Source organism: Podarcis bocagei (genome assembly GCF_964188305.1).
Source record: "Podarcis bocagei genome assembly, chromosome: 18".
Classification (NCBI taxonomy): domain Eukaryota; kingdom Metazoa; phylum Chordata; class Lepidosauria; order Squamata; family Lacertidae; genus Podarcis; species Podarcis bocagei.
The window spans coordinates 9,777,607-9,795,196 of record NC_138144.1 but is presented as its reverse complement, the minus strand read 5'-3'; the positions used below and the strand labels follow the sequence as shown (position 1 = coordinate 9,795,196).

General features: G+C 49.8%; 1 protein-coding gene across 3 annotated transcripts in view; it reads left to right on the top strand.

Annotated features, from left to right (window-relative positions):
• The window catches only part of BTBD2 (BTB domain containing 2), a 23,563-nt gene extending 5,973 nt beyond the window's left edge, over positions 1-17,590 (top strand). Inside the window, exons 3-10 of one of the 3 annotated variants that reach the window (XM_081177825.1) lie at positions 504-660; positions 1,453-1,558; positions 3,511-3,708; positions 8,712-8,904; positions 12,448-12,535; positions 13,230-13,376; positions 13,739-13,827; positions 15,561-17,590. In XM_081177825.1, the coding sequence (XP_081033951.1) occupies positions 504-660; positions 1,453-1,558; positions 3,511-3,708; positions 8,712-8,904; positions 12,448-12,535; positions 13,230-13,376; positions 13,739-13,827; positions 15,561-15,603 (1,021 nt within the window). In that variant the 3' untranslated portion in view covers positions 15,604-17,590. The remainder of the gene's footprint in view (positions 1-503; positions 661-1,452; positions 1,559-3,510; positions 3,709-8,711; positions 8,905-12,447; positions 12,536-13,229; positions 13,377-13,738; positions 13,828-15,560) is intronic. The other 2 variants (XM_081177824.1, XM_081177823.1) reach the window with 2 other exon arrangements.

The following is a 17,590-nucleotide window of genomic DNA, read 5'->3' as shown; positions in this document are numbered from 1 at the left end:
ATTATTATTATTATTATTATTATTATTATTATTATTATTATTATTATTATTATTATTATTATTATTATTACCACCCCACCCCTATGGTTGGGTCTCCCCAGCCACTCTAGGCAGCTTCCAGCACATACAAAAACATAACAAAACAAGCTATAAATGTTATTTAGCAAGTACGCATACCTGCCCTGCCCAGCCTAGCATGCTCTCCGCTCAGAGAGGTCCATGTTTAATTTTTAAAAAGAGGTTTCTAGTCCTCCTTGTGCCTGAAAATTGCAAGAAAGAGGAGGCAGACACCTCCAGGCTTCTGGTGGTGTGCTACGACTGGGCTGCTGCTGAGTCAGGTGCAAAATGGATACCCCCCCCCCCAAATCTCCCATTTATGGGCACAGAGAACCTTTCATACCTAACAGCTAACTTATTCCATGCTAGTGCTGTATCTTAAGTCAAAATCCTTGTTTTTAATTGCAGCAGTGCTTTCTTCCTGCCCTCCCTGCTCTCACTCCTAGGTTTCTCTATTCTGATGAGGTTCAGATAGGGCCAGAGACCGTGATGACGACCCTTTACACCGCTAAGAAGTACGCCGTCCCCGCGCTCGAAGCCCACTGTGTGGAGTTCCTCAAGAAGAACCTCAGGGCAGATAACGCCTTCATGCTCTTAACGCAGGTATGCTTGCACAGGAGGTTCTGTGCTGGCAGAGGCTGTTGCGAGTGGTGGTCCCAGCTGATCTGGAGGGCGTTGGAAAAGGTGGTGTAGGCCGTGCCGGCTAGCCTCAGCTGCCCCCCAGTTCTTTGCTGAGACAATGCCTTTCAAACTCTATGGGGAAAGGTTCATTGGGAACTTCTTAGTTCAGAGAAGATAATGTCAATTATTATTATTATTTTATTATTTATACCCTGCTCATCCAGCTGGGTTGCCCCAGCCACTCTGGGCGGCTTCAGACACATATGAAAACATAGTAAAACATCAAACATTTAAAACTTCCCAATACAGGGCTGCCTTCAGGTGTCTTTTAAAAATTGTGTAGTTCTTTATCTCCTTGACATCTGATGAGAGGGGCTGTTCCACAGGGTGGGTGCCACCACTGAGAAGGCCCTCTGCCTGGATTTCCTGTAACTTCACTTCTCGCAGTGAGAGAACCCCCAGAAGACCCTCAGAGGAGGACCTCAGTGTCTTGGCTGAGTGATGGGGGTAGAGACTCTCTTTCAGGTATACTGGGCCGAGGCTATTTAGGGCTTTAAAGGTCAGCACCAACACTTTGAATTGTGCTTGGAAACGGACTAGGAGGCATTGAAGATCCTTTAGGACCAGAGTTATATGGTCCCGGCGGCCACTCCCAGTCATCAGTCTAGCTGCCGCATTCTGGCTGCTGCCCTCCATAGAGTGTCCCCCCCCCCCCACATTTTAATTAACCTTGTATATTTTTATTTCACTTGCTGGCTGATGGCTGTCTTTCAGGCCAGACTCTTCGATGAGCCCCAGCTGGCAAGCCTTTGCCTGGAAAACATAGATAAGAACACATCTGACGCCATCAACGCAGAAGGCTTCACAGATATTGACCTTGGTGAGTCGTCTGCTTTGCAGGCTCAGTGGGGATTGTAGCGTCGGTCGGTTGCTTGGATAATTCTCTGTACTGCTTGGGTTCTGGCTTCCTGAAGGGCTGGAATTGAGCCTGTGTGAATAAAGGAAAAGGCAAGGGACGCTGTACTATTCACAGAATGCTCCTTGAGCATTTTCAAATTCATGATATGGGTTTTTATTATTAAAAAAAAGAGACACACACACCAACCCCCAAGTTGCTAGTCCCTATGGCTGCAAAATATGCTGCCAAACAGTTCCTGCAACACCCAGCAGGGAGAAGTAGCAGAATAGGACTTCCAGCAAAGGGGGGGGGGGAGTTCTTGCTGTGCCCCTGGGCAGATGTGCATAATTACAAATCTGATTTCTGCAGATTGGCACAGCAGTTCATGGTTGTTGTGTTGTGTGCTGGTGTGTGTGTATTTGCTGTTTTGGATACAAGCCTTTGAGGGTCCCAGGTTGATGCCAGAAACAACTGATTGAGGCTGTGCCAATTTGCGTCTGAGCTGAAGCGCCCCATTGGGCTGCCGGTGGGGAAACTCAGCATGATTGAATGCTCCACCGCACAATATGTTGTTTTAAGTTATTCCTGCACATAGAAAGTTTGTGCATCAAGGGTTCTGGCCTTGCCATATCCCTACACCCTACTTTTCTATGTGCATTGTGCGTCTTGTTTATTCTTTATTTTAAATGCATGCAGGAGCATTTAAGCATGCAAGTTTGAAGCAAAACGACACGTAAGCCAGGAGACAAACCCCATTGGTCGGTATTTTGTGTCCCAGCTAAGTTGGTCTCTGCGTCAGGCGGCAGAGAGGACATTCTGTCCTTCCGTCTTCCACCAGCCGAATGCCACAATGCCCATTGTCTGGCACACACAGGATGCTTGCCAACAGAGGTCTCGTTTGTGCTGCTACATTCCTCCCAAGCCTCGCAGGATGAAAAGGGCGAGTGGGAACAGGGCAGGGCAGCCAACAGTAGCAGCGGAGGCTGGCTTGCCCCACGTGCGGCCTTCCTTCTTCCGTCACGGCGTACATCTGCATACGTGCAGAGACTGATCCGTGCAGATTGGAGCCCTGGTTCTTCATCTGTGGCAGCAATCGTCAGGCTGCCTTGGGGAAAAGTTCTGGTCTTCTTGGCAAGGAGATCAGATTGAGAGAGCCAAGCTCCCCGCTAGAACAGCCAGCCTTTGCTGTGTCGGGAGTGTTGCTGCTGCAACTCTCTGAGCTTCCTGTCCCACTGACCTGGTGATACTTCAGCTTCACCCAACAAGGTGCTTAACTTGTTAGCTTGGGTGTCCCAGGGTGTTGCTGTACTACAACTCCCATTGTCCATAGCCAGCTCAGGGATGGCAGGAATTTTACCCCCAGTGGGGTTTTGGGAGTGGTCTGGAGAGTACGTGCCCAGGTCTGAGCACTGAGGTTGACAGGACCTGGCCTTTGCCCTCACGTGAGAGCTGCATTTGCCCCAGAATTCTCTGCAACTCAGAGCAGTTGGCTCAGTTTGTGAAACGTTTCTCAAAGCTGCCTTTCAAAAACCAGTGAACCAGGTTCCTTCCTTTCCTGGATGAAATGGCAATGAAAACAGCTCCATGCCGTCCCCGTTTGCCCTAATGTGTGGATAAGGGAGCCTGTGACCCTTCAGGGGGTGCCAGCTCCCAGAAGCCCCAGCGTTGTCAGTGGTCAGGATGATGGGAGTTGGAGTCCCGTCAGCATCTTAGATGTTGCAAGAAAGAAATAGCATTCCTTCTGTGTGCAAGAAATGGGAACATGCCTCTTCTCAGATTAGGGATGAGGAACAACCGTGAGCTGGCAGGTGGTGTGGGTGACGGAAGTAGCTGCCCAGCAACATTGTGGAGAGCTGCGGCTGCCCCTCTTCCCTGCCCTCAAGCCCTATATCGCCGGGGCCTGCAGCTGACGCCCCACTCTCCTTGCCCGACAGATACACTGGTGGCTGTCCTGGAGAGGGACACCCTTGGCATCCGCGAGGTGCGCCTCTTCAACGCGGTGGTCCGGTGGTCAGAGGCCGAGTGCCAGCGGCAGCAGCTGCAGGTGGTCCCAGAAAACAAGCGGAAAACTCTAGGCAAAGCCCTCTCCCTCATCCGCTTCCCCTTGATGACCATCGAGGAGTTCGCAGCGGGTAAGCGGGGAGCCCTTCTTGAAATCCAGGGGGTCTGGAGACTTAGCAACTGAATGTCACAGGACCCTAAGCGGCTGTGTATCCCAAGTCCAGGGTTGAACCCGGGACTTTCTGTTACTGAAGAGCAGAGTCCCCTTTTGGACCACTCGAGGGAGTATCATAGCTGAATGAAGTCGCAAGCAGGATTCAAAATGTAAGCAGCAGAAGGGAAAGACGCCGATTGCAATAGTGGAAATAACTGTGGGGTGTGAATGTGTCATGTAATGCAGCAGAAAAAAAGGGTGGGAACAAAAACATCGTGGAGTTAAGGGTTAGGGAAAATAAGTATTAAAGTTGGAAGTTTTTTTTAAAAAAATCTGAAATTTAATAAAAAAGTAATATAAAAAAGAGCCTGGGACCTTCTGGAAAGCAGGTGCTCTACTGCCAAACTCTAGGGTCCTTCCCCTAAATTTAAATTAAGATTCTAGTCCTCATGGTCATCCATAAAAGGCCAGCTTAAACAGGAACAAAGGTAGCTGCCTTTTGCCGAATCAGACCTTTGGCCCATCTAACTCAATATTGTCCACACTGACTGACAGTGGCTCTCCAGGGATTTGGGCAGGAAGTCCTTCTCAGACCTACCTGGGGGAGCCTTCGGGGATTGAACCTTCTGCATGCAGACAGGATGCTTGCTCTCTTTCACAGAGCAATGGCTAGTCCTGAGTCGCCCTGTGGATTATTTCACTGGAAGCTGTTTTGGCCCACTCCCCTTCTCCCCAAAGCTGCTTGCGAATAAATACAAGCCATTAAAATAAATGTGCAGAGTTACGTGTGCTGCCAGCTCGCGCAGCCCCACAAATGCCTCCTGGGAACAAAGAGGCACTTTTGCCGCTTGCTGTGGAGGGCAAATATCGAGGGGGAAGCCAGGCAGTGATGTGGAGCAGAAAATATTCCTCTGCCGCCGCCGTATTTTTCCCATGGGAAAATTCAATTTCTAAAAAAACGGATTAGTAACACAATGGAAACTACAGTAGTCAAACTGGTTGGTTTCCATGTTCTAATGAACGGCATCTTTTAAAGATCTCTTGCAGGCTTCTCATGAACACCTGGTTGGCCCAGCGGGGGGGAAGGAGGCTGAATCAGTTCCCAACTGATTTTGAGGCAGCGTCGGGAAGTTTTCCAATTTATTCCTGCCCCCCCTTGAAAACCCACATCAGTGGGGCTGGCTCTGGAGGGCAGCTTGAGGTGCTGTGACAGAAGGGCTCGGGATGCTTGCAAGAACCAGAGGGTTCAGCGGATTGGGCGTAGCGCCCCCTTCTCTCTCTCTCTCCCTCCCTCCCCCCCACCCACCCCCCAGTCCCTGGTTGTTGATACAAGTTCATTGACTGGTTCATCAGCAAAAGTGAAAGGGTTTGTGGCTGGAACATGTAGGAATGTGTAGGACAGTTGGTGTTGATAACTCCCAACGTTGCAGTTTTGATCCCCTCATGGTCCCTTCCAGATCTGCGATTCTGTTGTTCTATTTATTGCATCTACATCCCGCATTTTCTCCCAAGAAGCACATGCTTCTACCTCCTCCTCATTTAATCCCCACAGGGGATTAACTGCAAGGGAAGTTAGGCTGCAAGATCGCTCTGTGAGCTTCATGGCCAAGCGGGAATTCGAACCCTGTCTCCCAGATCTTATGCCACTAGACCACAGTGGCTGCTGCGAGGAAACTGTTAGCAAACCACAGTTCCCAGGATTACCTGGGGGAAATTGTGATGGTTCAAAGTGGTATAGGTAAAAGGTAAAGGGACCCCTGACCATTAGGTCCAGTCGTGGCTGACTCTGGGGTTGTGGCTCCCTCGCTTTATTGGCTGAGGGAGCCGGCCTACAGCTTCCGGGTCATGTGGCCAGCATGACTAAGCCGCTTCTGGCGAACCAGAGCTGCGCACGGAAGTGCCGTTTACCTTCCCGCTGGAGCGGTACCTATTCATCTACTTGCACTTTGACGTGCTTTTGAACTGCGAGGTTGGCAGGAGCTGGGACCGAGCAACGGGAGCTCACCCCGTCGCGGGGATTCGAACCGCCGACCTTTTGATCAGCAAGTCCTAGGCTCTGTGGTTTAACCCACAGCGCCACCCGTGTCCCCAAAGTGGTATAAGAGTGCTGTAAATGTATATTGTGGATGCAGCACCCACTGGCTTGGTCCTGACCGGGTATTTTGCCAGCACGCGATGAGGCATCCTCGGCAGGCATTCTCCAGCCAAACATTCACACACACTACTTGGGGGCGGAGAATGCAGCCTCTGCAGTCACAGTCTTTCTGAACAGACTAGCAGCTGTGCTGCTGCCACACCTTTCCCTCCAGAGCAAATATTTGCTGAAGGGCTTTGCGGCCAGGAACTGTTGGCAGCACGCAAAAGCTGTGAAGCAACTGCCCCCCCAGGTGGTGGATTTTGGATAAAGTGAGAGAGTGTATGATGTGGGCAGGAGTACACTGTCCATCATAGAATCACAGAATGGTAGAGCTGGAAGGGACCCCCTAAAGGTCATCCAGCCCAGCCCCCTGCAAGGCAGGAATCTCAGCTAAAGCTTCTGGGACAGAGGGCCATTCCACCTCTGCGTTGAGGGGAAGGGCCATTGCTTAGCAGCAGAGTGTCTCCAGGTGGGATGGGAATGCCCTCTGTCTGAAGCAAAGTTGGAAGGACATCTAATTCAGGGATGGATAAGGCCCAGGGCCACATGACCTGAGGCACATGACAGTGGTGGGCGGGGCCAGGCGCTAGTGTCTGTGCATACTACTACTACTAAGTTTATATGCCACCCATCTGACTGGGTTACCCCAGGCATTCTGGGCAGTTTCCAGAAAATTAAAACACAGTGAAACATCACACATTTAAAACTTTTCCTATACAGAGCTGCCTTCAGATGTCTTCTAAAAGGCAGATAGTTGTTTATTTCTTTGACATCTGCTGGGAGGGCATTCCACACGAGGTGCCACCACCGAGAAGGCCCTCTGCCTGGTTCCCTTTAATCTCACTTCTCACAGTGAGGGAACCACCAGAAGACATTCAAGTTGGACTTCAGTGTCTGGGCTGGACGATGGGGGTGGAGACGCTCCTTCAGAGATACAGGGCCGTTTAGGGCTTTAAAGCTCAACACTTTCAGTTTCATTAGATGACCCCGATTTCTAGCAGTGCGGGAAAAGGAGAGGATTGTTTCTCCTGTCCTTATTTTCTTCATGTCGTGTTTCAGCTTTGTAAGCTCTTTCCTAGAAACATGGTAGCAGTGAATTGTAGTTTTGGAGTGGAGAGATATTATTATTATTATTTATTATTATTGGTAGTACCGTATTTTTCGCCCTATAGGACACACTTCCCCCCCCCCCCAATGAAGGGGAAATCTGGGTGCGTCCTATGGGGCGAATGCAGGCTTCAGGAAGCTCTGCGCAACCCTCGGGAGACCGGCTCCGAGGGTTGCGCAGAGCTGCCTGCAGTCCCGGGATCAGCGCACTTCTCCCCATCGCCAGCCCCACAAGCTCGGGGGACAGCGGGGAGGCAGAGCGTGCCTTCCCACTGTTCCCCGACCTGGTTCTTCCAGCCCCGCACCTGGGGGGGAGATAATTTTTTTTTCTTTATTTCCCCCCCCAAAAAAAACTAGGTGCGTCCTATGGGCCGGAGCGTCCTATGGGGCGCAAAATACGGTAGTAGTAGTATATTGCCGTATGCCTGCAGGTCTCAGGGCAGTTACAACTATACTTGGATTTAGTTCCCCATAGCAATCTGCTCCGTGACCCTGAACAGTTGCCCAGACATGTTCTCCCTCTTCCTCTCTCGGGTAAGAACATCCCAAAGAGTCCTGCAGCTGGATCAGGGCGACAAGGGGTCGGCCTCGTCCAGCCTCCTGTTCCCACATTGGCCAACCAGGTGCCTCAAGGGGAGCCCTCAACAGGACCCAGGGGCAAGAGCAACTTTCCTCTTCCGTGATTCTCAAACCCTGGTATTTGGAGGGATTTACCGTATTTTTTGCACCATAACACTTTTTTCCTCCTAGAAAGTAAGGGGAGATGTCTGTGCGTGTTATGGAGCGAATGCCTGCGGGTGGCGGGGGGGATCTGCTGCAGTCGTGAGCAGAGGATCCATGGTTCCCCTTCCTTCCCTCCTCCGTAGTTACAAAGCATGGATCCACATGGATCCTCAGGATTTTTGCATTGGTCTACTCCAAACTCACTGTCAGATCACATGTCTGTGGCCACAGCATGAACCACAAAAATCATATATCCACTATTTCGTTTAGAATATTTTTTCCCTTGTTTTCCTCCTCTAAAAACTATGTGCGTGTTATGGTCTGGTGCGTGTTATAGAGCGAAAAATACGGTACTTCCTCCGACAGTTGGGAGAGAGTATGGATGCCGGGGCTCATAGCCATGAATCGCCTTCTCTGTGAATATGTCTAATCCTCGTTTGAAGTCACCTGGCTTGGTGACCATCCCTGCGCCTGGCAGGAGCAAATCCCACAGTTTAAACTGCACAATTAAACTGCAAAATTCCCCTCCTGAGTAACCTTGGCCGGATGTGACTTGGTTGTGACAATTCAATATTTTTACAGGGTTTTTTTTTTAAAAAAAATGTAGTGCTTTATGTCTTGCGACTTGCTGTCATCTTAATCGATTATAGTCTAGTAATGATTTGCTGCAATCATTGAAGGTGATTATTTAGTGAGAGTTTGAGAGTTAATTTTGCTGTGTAATATCATATTCCAAACGGATTATCGAACGTTACATTATTCAATAGAAGCTGTTTATTTTTCATTACGACCTGCTTGCATCGGACAGGGCTGCTATAAGCTGCGTGAGCTTCATTGTGCATTTTGTCGTTTCTTCGGCTTGCAAATAGCCTCGTGCGATGTGGAAAGGCAGCGTACAAATTAAAAGCAAAATGAAATTAAAAGAACAAGGGAGGGACCAAGTAAAAAAACCAGTAAACGTGGTATTGACGTTCACGCTGTCCTTGTTGATGTTTCCTGCTGCCTTTCCCCAGGGCCAGCTCAGTCGGGCATCTTGACCGACCGCGAAGTGGTCAGCCTGTTCCTGCACTTCACCGTCAACCCCAAGCCGCGGGTGGAGTTCATCGACCGCCCCCGCTGCTGCCTGCGTGGGAAGGAGTGTAGCATCAACCGCTTCCAGCAGGTGGAGAGCCGCTGGGGGTACAGTGGGACCAGCGACCGGATCAGGTGGGACCTGGGGCCATGGGGCCACTCGCCTGCTCCCCAGCAGAGAGCCTTGTCCAGCTGGGTTGGGAGGGAGGCTTCTGCAAGACTTGGAGCAGGCACCGGGGTTCCCCAGATCCTGGCGCCTTCCAGGCATTGCCAGACTACGACTCCCAGCAGTCAAGGGTGACAGGAGGCAGGAGTCCCAACGTCTGGAGCGTCCGAGGTTCTCCATCCCGGATTTTAAAAGCAGCATTTCCCTTAAGGTCCATAAATAGCAACATCCTAGAGGTCCCGGGCCCTAAGAAAGTCAGATTAGCCTCAACTCAAAACTGGCCCCAGCCTGGTGGAAAGCCCTCTCTTATGAGACCAGGGCCCTGCAGGATCTGATTTCTTTCCGCAGGGCCTGTAAGACAGAGTTGTTCCGCCTGCCCTTTGGCTTGGAATCAACTTGATCCCCTTCCCCTCTTTCCTTTCTTCTTCTGTGATGGAACTCCTATTTGGGGACTTCCCTGGCTTTTTTCTGGCCCACGTAGGACCAGTCTGGATAGTTGGCCTTGGTGAAGACTTGACGTTTTCATCCCCCAAAAAGTTTTTGATTTGAATTCCTGCTGTAATGAGGCTGCATTTTAATGTTGTATTTTAATCTTGTTTTTAAGTTGTATTTCAATCAATTGTTTTTATACCGGTGTTAGCCACCCTCTCTGGGGAGGGCGGGGCATAAATAAAAGTTAATAATAATAATAATAATACTGCAGGCAAGAGGTGAAAAAGCACCTCTCCTGAGAACAGGGAATGCATCTTCTTAGACCAGGGGAGGGGAAACCTGTCGCCCTCAAGGCAGTGTTTGAAATTCGTGAGGCACACTTTGCACCTGGATATTGGCCCATTGCAACCAAGTGAAGATGCCTGGGCACTAGGATGGCTCCTGACATCTCCACCATCCGGGGATCCTTGGATCAGGACCTGTTTTCACACACTAAGGCTCCATCCTGTAGAATTCTATCAGTTATATTTTATCCGCCTAATTGGAATGAATTTCAGCACCCAAAATGCTTTTTTCTGTGCGTCCTGAGCAGGAGCAGGGAATAGCGTTATAGCAAATTGTTGTCACTTGTCTTTGCTTCCCGCCCCCTGCCCTGCTCACAGTTGTGAATAATATCCCCACGTCCATGTCACCATTAGGAAAAAGAGGTCGGCATAGGCCAATATATATGTGGACTGTCCCTGGGTCAAGGGACTTTTCTTCTTTCAGTTCTCAAAGTTTGTTTTTTTTAAAGTAATATTTATTAGAGTTTCAAGTAATACAAAGAACAAAAAGGGGGGAAAAAGAATTCATCCTTTACAGTCCCATTTTCAATAACTTTTTTCCGCGACTTCCCCTCACCTCCCCTTTTTGTATTCCAAGTCCAAATATTTATCCAACAAGTTCTTATCTCTAAATTCTTAACCTTAATTTGTTATTATGTTTATTTATATTAAATTTATAACCCTAATTCATTATTATATTTAACTCAATTTATATATCAACTTTTAACTTATATACCTCAATCATTTATAGAAAACTTTTTCTAAGGTCGACCCTATTTCCCTTCCACGAATTCCCCATTCTTATACTAATAGCAACACAAAATTTAAACACAGAATAAAAAAGATCAAGCCCCCTTTGGATTTCCCACCCTCCCTTCCCCGGTTTCGATCCCAAAACCATAGTCCATTAGTCCATCTATTATTAGCCTGGCAACCTCACGTCCGAGGCTCTTGAATCTCTCTCAGTCCCTTTCTGCCGGCTTCTTTGAAAGTCCCTTGTGTTTAACACCCAGTCTCGAAGGGGCACTCTCTCTATAATGTCCATATTCCTTCCAGCCAGGCCTCCTTGTTCAAAAGTGTAGCTCAAGTCCTGTTTCTTAAATCCAAATGTCCCAAAAGCTCCAGCTTCCACCTTGATCAAATTAATAGTCCCTAAATCTTCAGATCCCCCCAAAAGGAGATCTTTCCAAACCTCATTTCTAAGTTCAAACCAAGTTTTCCTCTTCCGATCCTTATTTTCTTTTATGTCCATCTTGACAGGCCTCCAGCTATCATTTGCCTTCTGTAACATTTCAGCCCCTCCTTTCTGCTCCTCCTGTTCAGCGTATATCTCTTCCTCCTCTTCAATCTCTAGTTTCTTTTCTTGTCCAGCTGCCTGGGTTTTTTACGTCAAGTCCTTTTCCAGTTCAATAGATATATTTGCTGTTGACTTCAAATTTGTAGCACTTGTAGACAAAACCTGACCTTGCTCGTACATCTTTCGCAGCTTTCCCATGAGAAAAACAACCTCATCCAAGTCAGCCAGTATTTTCCGACCTATTTCCATTCTTGTAATGTCCGTGAACCCCCTCCAGAGGGGTTCTGGTTATTTAGTTTCACTTCCAGTCCAAAAATCAAGTTAATTTGTTTCAGTCCTTCTTTATTTTCAACAACTTGTAACAATATAACCGGCTAAACCAAAGCTTTCTATTTTTTCCGACTTTGACAGCTAATTTGACAGCTGTCAAAATCTTCTGTATCTCCTCAGCAGGCTCCTCTCGCGGATCACTCCCGGTCCCGGGAAGGGTGGCACTTAATCAAAAAATAAACTCCTATCCTCCAGCACAGTAACTTATACTTATAAATCCGTGGAATTAATAACTTTTATCCAAAAAGGAAAAAAAAGACTCTTCTCTCGACCTTAGTTGTCAATTCCTTGCTTTAAAATGTTTACAATGGGGGGGAGACGGACTTCCTCTTTGCACCTCCCCCGCTCGTGCCGAATCCACAAAAGGGGAAAATTTTTTAATCCAGTTTCCAAATTACTCACGGGTTGTTATTCTTGATTTTTAGTCCAAATTTTCAAAGGAAGAAGTCAGCGCTCTCCGACGAATGGCATGCGGCTTCGCTCGGCAGGGGAAGCAGTAGACTCACAGCACTGCGCCGCTCCCCGTCCCCCGTTCCGTAGCCTTTAAAAAGGCTCCTTCACGGGTCGGGAGGGCGCTAACGGTGCCAGCCGAGTCACCAGGTCCACAGGCATCCGCGCCCGTGGTTTTTGAGGGTCCCCGCGTCGCTGGCGCGGCAGAACCCGACCCCTGTCGAGCAGACTCCCTCTGGAGCTCGGAGGGAATCCGCCATTCGGCGATGCCGCCAACCCGGAAGTCCTCAGTTCTCAAAGTTTTTAAGATAGCTCCGAACCAGCCAGATGTTTAACTGAGAATCCACAGTCAGTCCCTCATTTTAAAAACAAGACCTTATAGCTATCTTGCTCAAAAATGGCAACTAGACATTCCGTTTTGGCGACTGTAACCTTGATTTAAGGAGCCTTTTGGCACCCGGCGTATATATCTGAGTTTCTAACACTGCCTCCATGAGTTGCTGGGTTCCTCCTTGCGTTGGCCCCCGGCCACCTTGGCTGCCGTGTCAGGGATGCTGCGAGCAGGAGTCTGGTATCATCTGCGAGACCCCCAAGCCCACCCACCCCAACCTTCGCTTGCCTGTATCCAGCAGGATTCTTCGGTGCTTGATCTTCTGTACTTTCCCTCTCCAACCCTCCAGGTTCTCCGTCAACAAAAGGATATTTATCGTCGGATTTGGGTTGTACGGATCCATCCACGGCCCAACAGATTATCAAGTAAATATACAGGTAGAGAACTCTCCAGGTTTTGACTTGGGGCAGGGGCGGGCGAGGTGGGGCAGGGACAAAGATCCGCGAAAGGGGCCAGGCAGGTGTACAGATAAAAGGGGGATCTGCTGAGAAAGAGAGGAAGGGAGAGGGGCGTGCTCCCATCTGCTTTTCCGTCCGTCCGTCCACCAACCGATGGTTGTTGAGGAAATTACTTCCAACCCAGGGATGGAAGGCAGTGGAGGGAAGTTTTCCTACTAATACTTTTTAGATGCTTGTTTTTGAAGAAGAGTGGGGCATCCAGTGGCTGAGTGGAAGATCTTATAGCAAAGGGAAAACCCTGGAAAATCCAGGGTGGGTTGACTTTTACTTTTAAAAATATTTCATGTTGTTAAGAACAACTGTGTGTGTCTGAGTGCATACTGCAGAGCAGACAGTATTGGCGAGTGTTTCCAAAAGCTGTGGGTCTCCGGCTGCTTTTGGACTAAAACTCCCATCCTCCCTAGCTAGCAGGATCCGTGGTCAGGGATGATGGGAATCATAGTCCCAAAACAGCTGGAGGGCCAAGTTTGGGAAGCCCAGGGCTAGGTGGACTCGGAGTTCTGGTTCCGTAGGCCAGGGAGAGGAGTTTGCATCTTCATTTGCAGAGGTGTCGTGAGTTTAAAAGGTTTCCCTTTCTTTCTCTTTTTCTCTTTCTCCACTGCCTGCCCCCCAGATTATTCACACCGACAGCAACACAATCCTGGGCCAGAATGACACCGGCTTCAGCTGCGATGGGTCTTCCAACACTTTCCGGGTCATGTTTAAAGAGCCCGTTGAGATCTTGCCCACTGTCAGCTACACAGCCTGTGCCACCTTGAAGGTAACTCGGCACGGGGGGCTGGGGGGGGGGAGATTTTTCTGCCCTTCAGGGAAAGTGTGCAAACATTCCCGGTCCTTTTATATTTGGTTTTGAAGACGTGCTTTGTCCTGGCTGGGGAAGGTGAGGAGGAGGGGGACCACCACAGTCCACGAAGGCTGGTCTTGTGGCTCACTAGCTGCCTGTTCCTTTATTTTATTTTAAAATTCCATTTATTATTCCATCTATATCCACATCTTTTGTACAAGCTTCTTGCTGCTCCTCTCCATTTTATCCTCACAACAAACCTGCAAGGTGGGTTTGGCTGAGAGACGGTGACTAGCCCCAAATCACCCATTTCTGTGGTTTTGTTCTTGTTTTCGTAGTCTTGGGCGAGTAGAATGGCAAGTGGGCTCCTAACGGTGTTAGAAACTCGAATATATAAGCCAATCGCCAAAGGGTACCTTAAACTGAGGTATGTCTAGGTGCCTAACCCCCTCCCCCCCCCCCCCGATGGTGTTTGTATAGTGGTAATAGTTGTTTTCATTTCATATCTATACCGCTTTATATTGTAAAGTAAAAACCCCAAAGCGGTTGACAACACATTAAAGCATCAAATAAAACATTCCAGAATAAAACAAATTCAAATTTCAAGGAAAATCTTTCAGATCCTTCTGTAAGTGACATTTTGCTTTCTTTCTGTCTATTTATTTATTTACCTACTTAATTATAGAGCTTCCCCCTAGCAGAAGGGCTCTAGGAAGGCAGGGTGGCAGAGTGGTTAGAGTGTCAGACCTGGGAGATCAGGGTTCAAATCCCCACTCAGTCCTGGAGCTCCCTGGGTGACCCTGGGTCAGTCCCAGCCTCTTAGCCCACCTCACAGGGTCATCGTAAGGATTAACATGGGGGGGGGGTTTAAAGCGTGCAATCCTTGGAGAAAAAGGTGGGAGTTAAATGCAAAAAAATTCAGCTCTTCTGCTGACCTGCTTAAGGAAGCTGGAGGGGCAGCCAGGTGGAGATGTCAGTAGCCCACCTGGTGCCCAGAGATCTCCATAGGGTCGCAGCTGGACTTGCACCAGTCACAAAACGTGCCTGGTGCCTGGGTAATTTCTAACAGTGGTTCCTAAATGTTCCCCCCTCCAACATGGGCCACCCTTTACAGCTAGTGAACTGTTCAGCCCCAACATCAGACGCAGGTCTCTCTTGTGTGTGGGGTTGCCAGCCTTGTAATTGCTCAGGTCAAAATCGCAGCTGTGGAGCTCACTAACCTAAACGGCCTCGGTCCAGTATACCCGAAGGAGTGTCTCCACCTCCATTGTTCTGCCCGGACACTGAGATCCAGCTCCGAGGGCCTTCTGGCAGTTCCCTCATTGCGAGAAGTGAGGTTACAGGCAGACAGACAGACAGGGCCTTCTCAGTAGTGGCACCCGCCCTGTGCAGCGCCCTCCCACCAGATGTCAAAGAGAAAAATAACTACCAAACTTTTAGAAGACATCTAAAGGCAGCCCGTTAAAGGGATGCGGGTGGTGCTGTGGGTAAAAGCCTCAGTGCCTAGGGCTTGCCGATCGAAAGGTCGGCGGTTCGAATCCCCGCGGCGGGGTGCGCTCCCGTTGCTCGGTCCCAGCGCCTGCCAACCTAGCAGTTCGAAAGCACCCCTGGGTGCAAGTAGATAAATAGCGGGAAGGTAAACGGTGTTCCGTGTGCTGCGCTGGCTCGCCAGATGCAGCTTGTCGCGCTGGCCACGTGACCCGGAAGTGTCTGCGTACAGCGCTGGCTCCCGGCCTATAGAGTGAGATGAGCGCACAACCCTAGTTGGCAGGGGTACCTTTACCTTTAAAGGCAGCCCTGTTTAGGGAAGCTTTTAATGTTTAATAGGTTATTGTATTTTAGTGTTTTGTTGGAAGCCGCCCGGAGTGGCTGGGGAAACCCAGCCAGATGGGCGGGGTATAAATAATAAATTATTATTATTATTATAACCTCAGCTTCGGGGGGCTTTAAAAAGAGGATTGGACAGATTTGTGGCAAAGAAATCTATTGATGGCCTCGGAAAATGCCTCCGAAAACCCCAGGAGGGGAAAATTGCTCTTGTGATCTGAGTCCTGTGTGAGGGTTTATCCCTGGGGCCTCTGGTCGGCCACTGAGAGCCGGATGCTGGCCTGGGGCCTGACTGCAAGACTGCTTACCTGCTCTCTCCCTTCTCTCTCCCAGGGCCCCGATTCCCACTACGGCACCAAAGGGCTCCGCAAAGTGATCCACGAGTCGCCGACGACGGGTGCCAAGACCTGCTTCACCTTCTGCTATGCCGCCGGCAACAACAATGGCACGTCCGTGGAGGATGGACAGATCCCCGAGATCATCTTCTACACATAGGGGCCGCCGCGGGGGGATAGCTCGCTGCCGGGCGGGCGGCCACGTGCTGCCCCCTCCTCCTGCCTCATCTCTCCCCCTTCATGCCACCCCTTGCGTGTCCTTCCCAGCTGAAACCGCAGGCTGTCCTCTGCCGTGCTGGCAGGAGGGCTGCTAGCCGGGGCTGGGGGCCCAGCGGGGCCGACACCGGGAGCCCACTGACGGGACGATTCGCTGGCCTGAGTCGGGCCGGGACGGCGGCTAGCAGTTCCTTCTGCCCAGGCCGGCAGCTCGGCTCTACCATTGCATCGTGAACGTAGCCGCTTCTACATCCAGCTGTTGCAGTGGGGAGGCGGGGGCAGACTCGCTCTTGCGGATGGACAATCCCTGCCAAAGGAAGCCCCCCTCTGTGCCAGGATCAGGCCGGACAGGGGGATGCGGCAGGGCAAGGAGGAAATGTGTTTCTGACGGCTTGTCACCTGGCAAGGCTTGACCCAGAATGCCCTTTCTGCAGGACCCTGGCCAGCCCAGGCTGCTCCTGCCCTCGCCGGACAACTACCTTACCGTGTCACAGGACAGATTTTTTGGGGAGGGACTTGTCCCTGAACGCGAGGCAGTGAGGGTGATTCGCAGCCACAAAAAAACTTGCCTTGTTTGAAGAGTGGCTGAAGTCCCTGGACTCTGATCGTCAATATGTTGCTTGCTGCTGCTAATAATAATAATAATATAGTGCAACTCAACAATGCATTTTACTCTTCTACGGTCTCCTTTTGAGTCTGGTTCCCATTCACAAGCTGGTGCCGTGACTGATTTGCTCGTTTGGGGGTTGGTTTCCGAGCTGGGAGCCGTCTCGCTAGGGCTTCAATGAGCTGAGTTTCCTGAAAACCCAGCAGCCAAACAGAGGTTTAAGAATCCCCACCCCTAGAAAACCCTGGGCGTCTTGGTGACCTGGCAGAAATGCCTCAAACCTAGGCGGCTTTTGTGCTAAAGGTGGGATCCCCACCAGCACTGATTGGACAGTTCATTTGCCCATCCCACCCCGTGAAATCTCCTGCCTGTGGAAACCTGTAAGCAACTTGCCTTGGGTACGCAGCTGTCATCACCTGAACCCTAGCTGTGCTCGAAGGCTGGCGCTGCTGGGCTTCTTAAAAATAAATGCAAAAAGTTTCTTTGTGGTAGAGCACCCAGCGCAAGTCCCTATGTGTGTTACCTGCACTTGTGAGCCTCCATATGGCCAGTATGGATAATGGAGCCATTCCTCAGCTACAAGCTTCTCATCCGTGCAAAAGCCTGTGTGTGTCTCTGGCTCCTTGCGAAGAGTGCGCTAGTGCATGTTGCTGCAGAAGTGGCGCATCAATTTTGGAGGGGCTTTCGACTGCCTCTCCTCTTCATTTGCTCTCCACCCCCACCCCCCTTCTTGAGCTGTGTACATAGACGCCCCCCAGTCTGTATATAGAGATCACTGAACAGGTTCCAAGCACAGCTACTGACTTTTTGGGTGGCTGAGTAGCTTAAATTTAACTGCAGTTGCAGCCCTCCCCCCCCCCAATTGGAATCTCACTAATGCGCCCTTCTTGGTTATAGGATGTGCTGGGGATGGTGGTGTTTGTTCACACCAGCCAAAGGCAGAATCCTGTCCAGTTGATGGTTCTTGGGCCCTGGTGCGAATCCTGCCCTTCACAAACTCGCTTGCCCACCATGCCTAGCCCCCAACCTCTTGGAAGGTCCGACGCGCCTGGAAATTTGCTCATGTTAAATAAGAAATATAATGAATGTATCAGATGTGCTATATATACATATTATATATATATATATAATTTTCAGTGTTCACCCTGGTTTTTCTCTTTCTGATTTGTAAATAGGAAATCCAATAAAAGGCAGGTTGTCTTTCA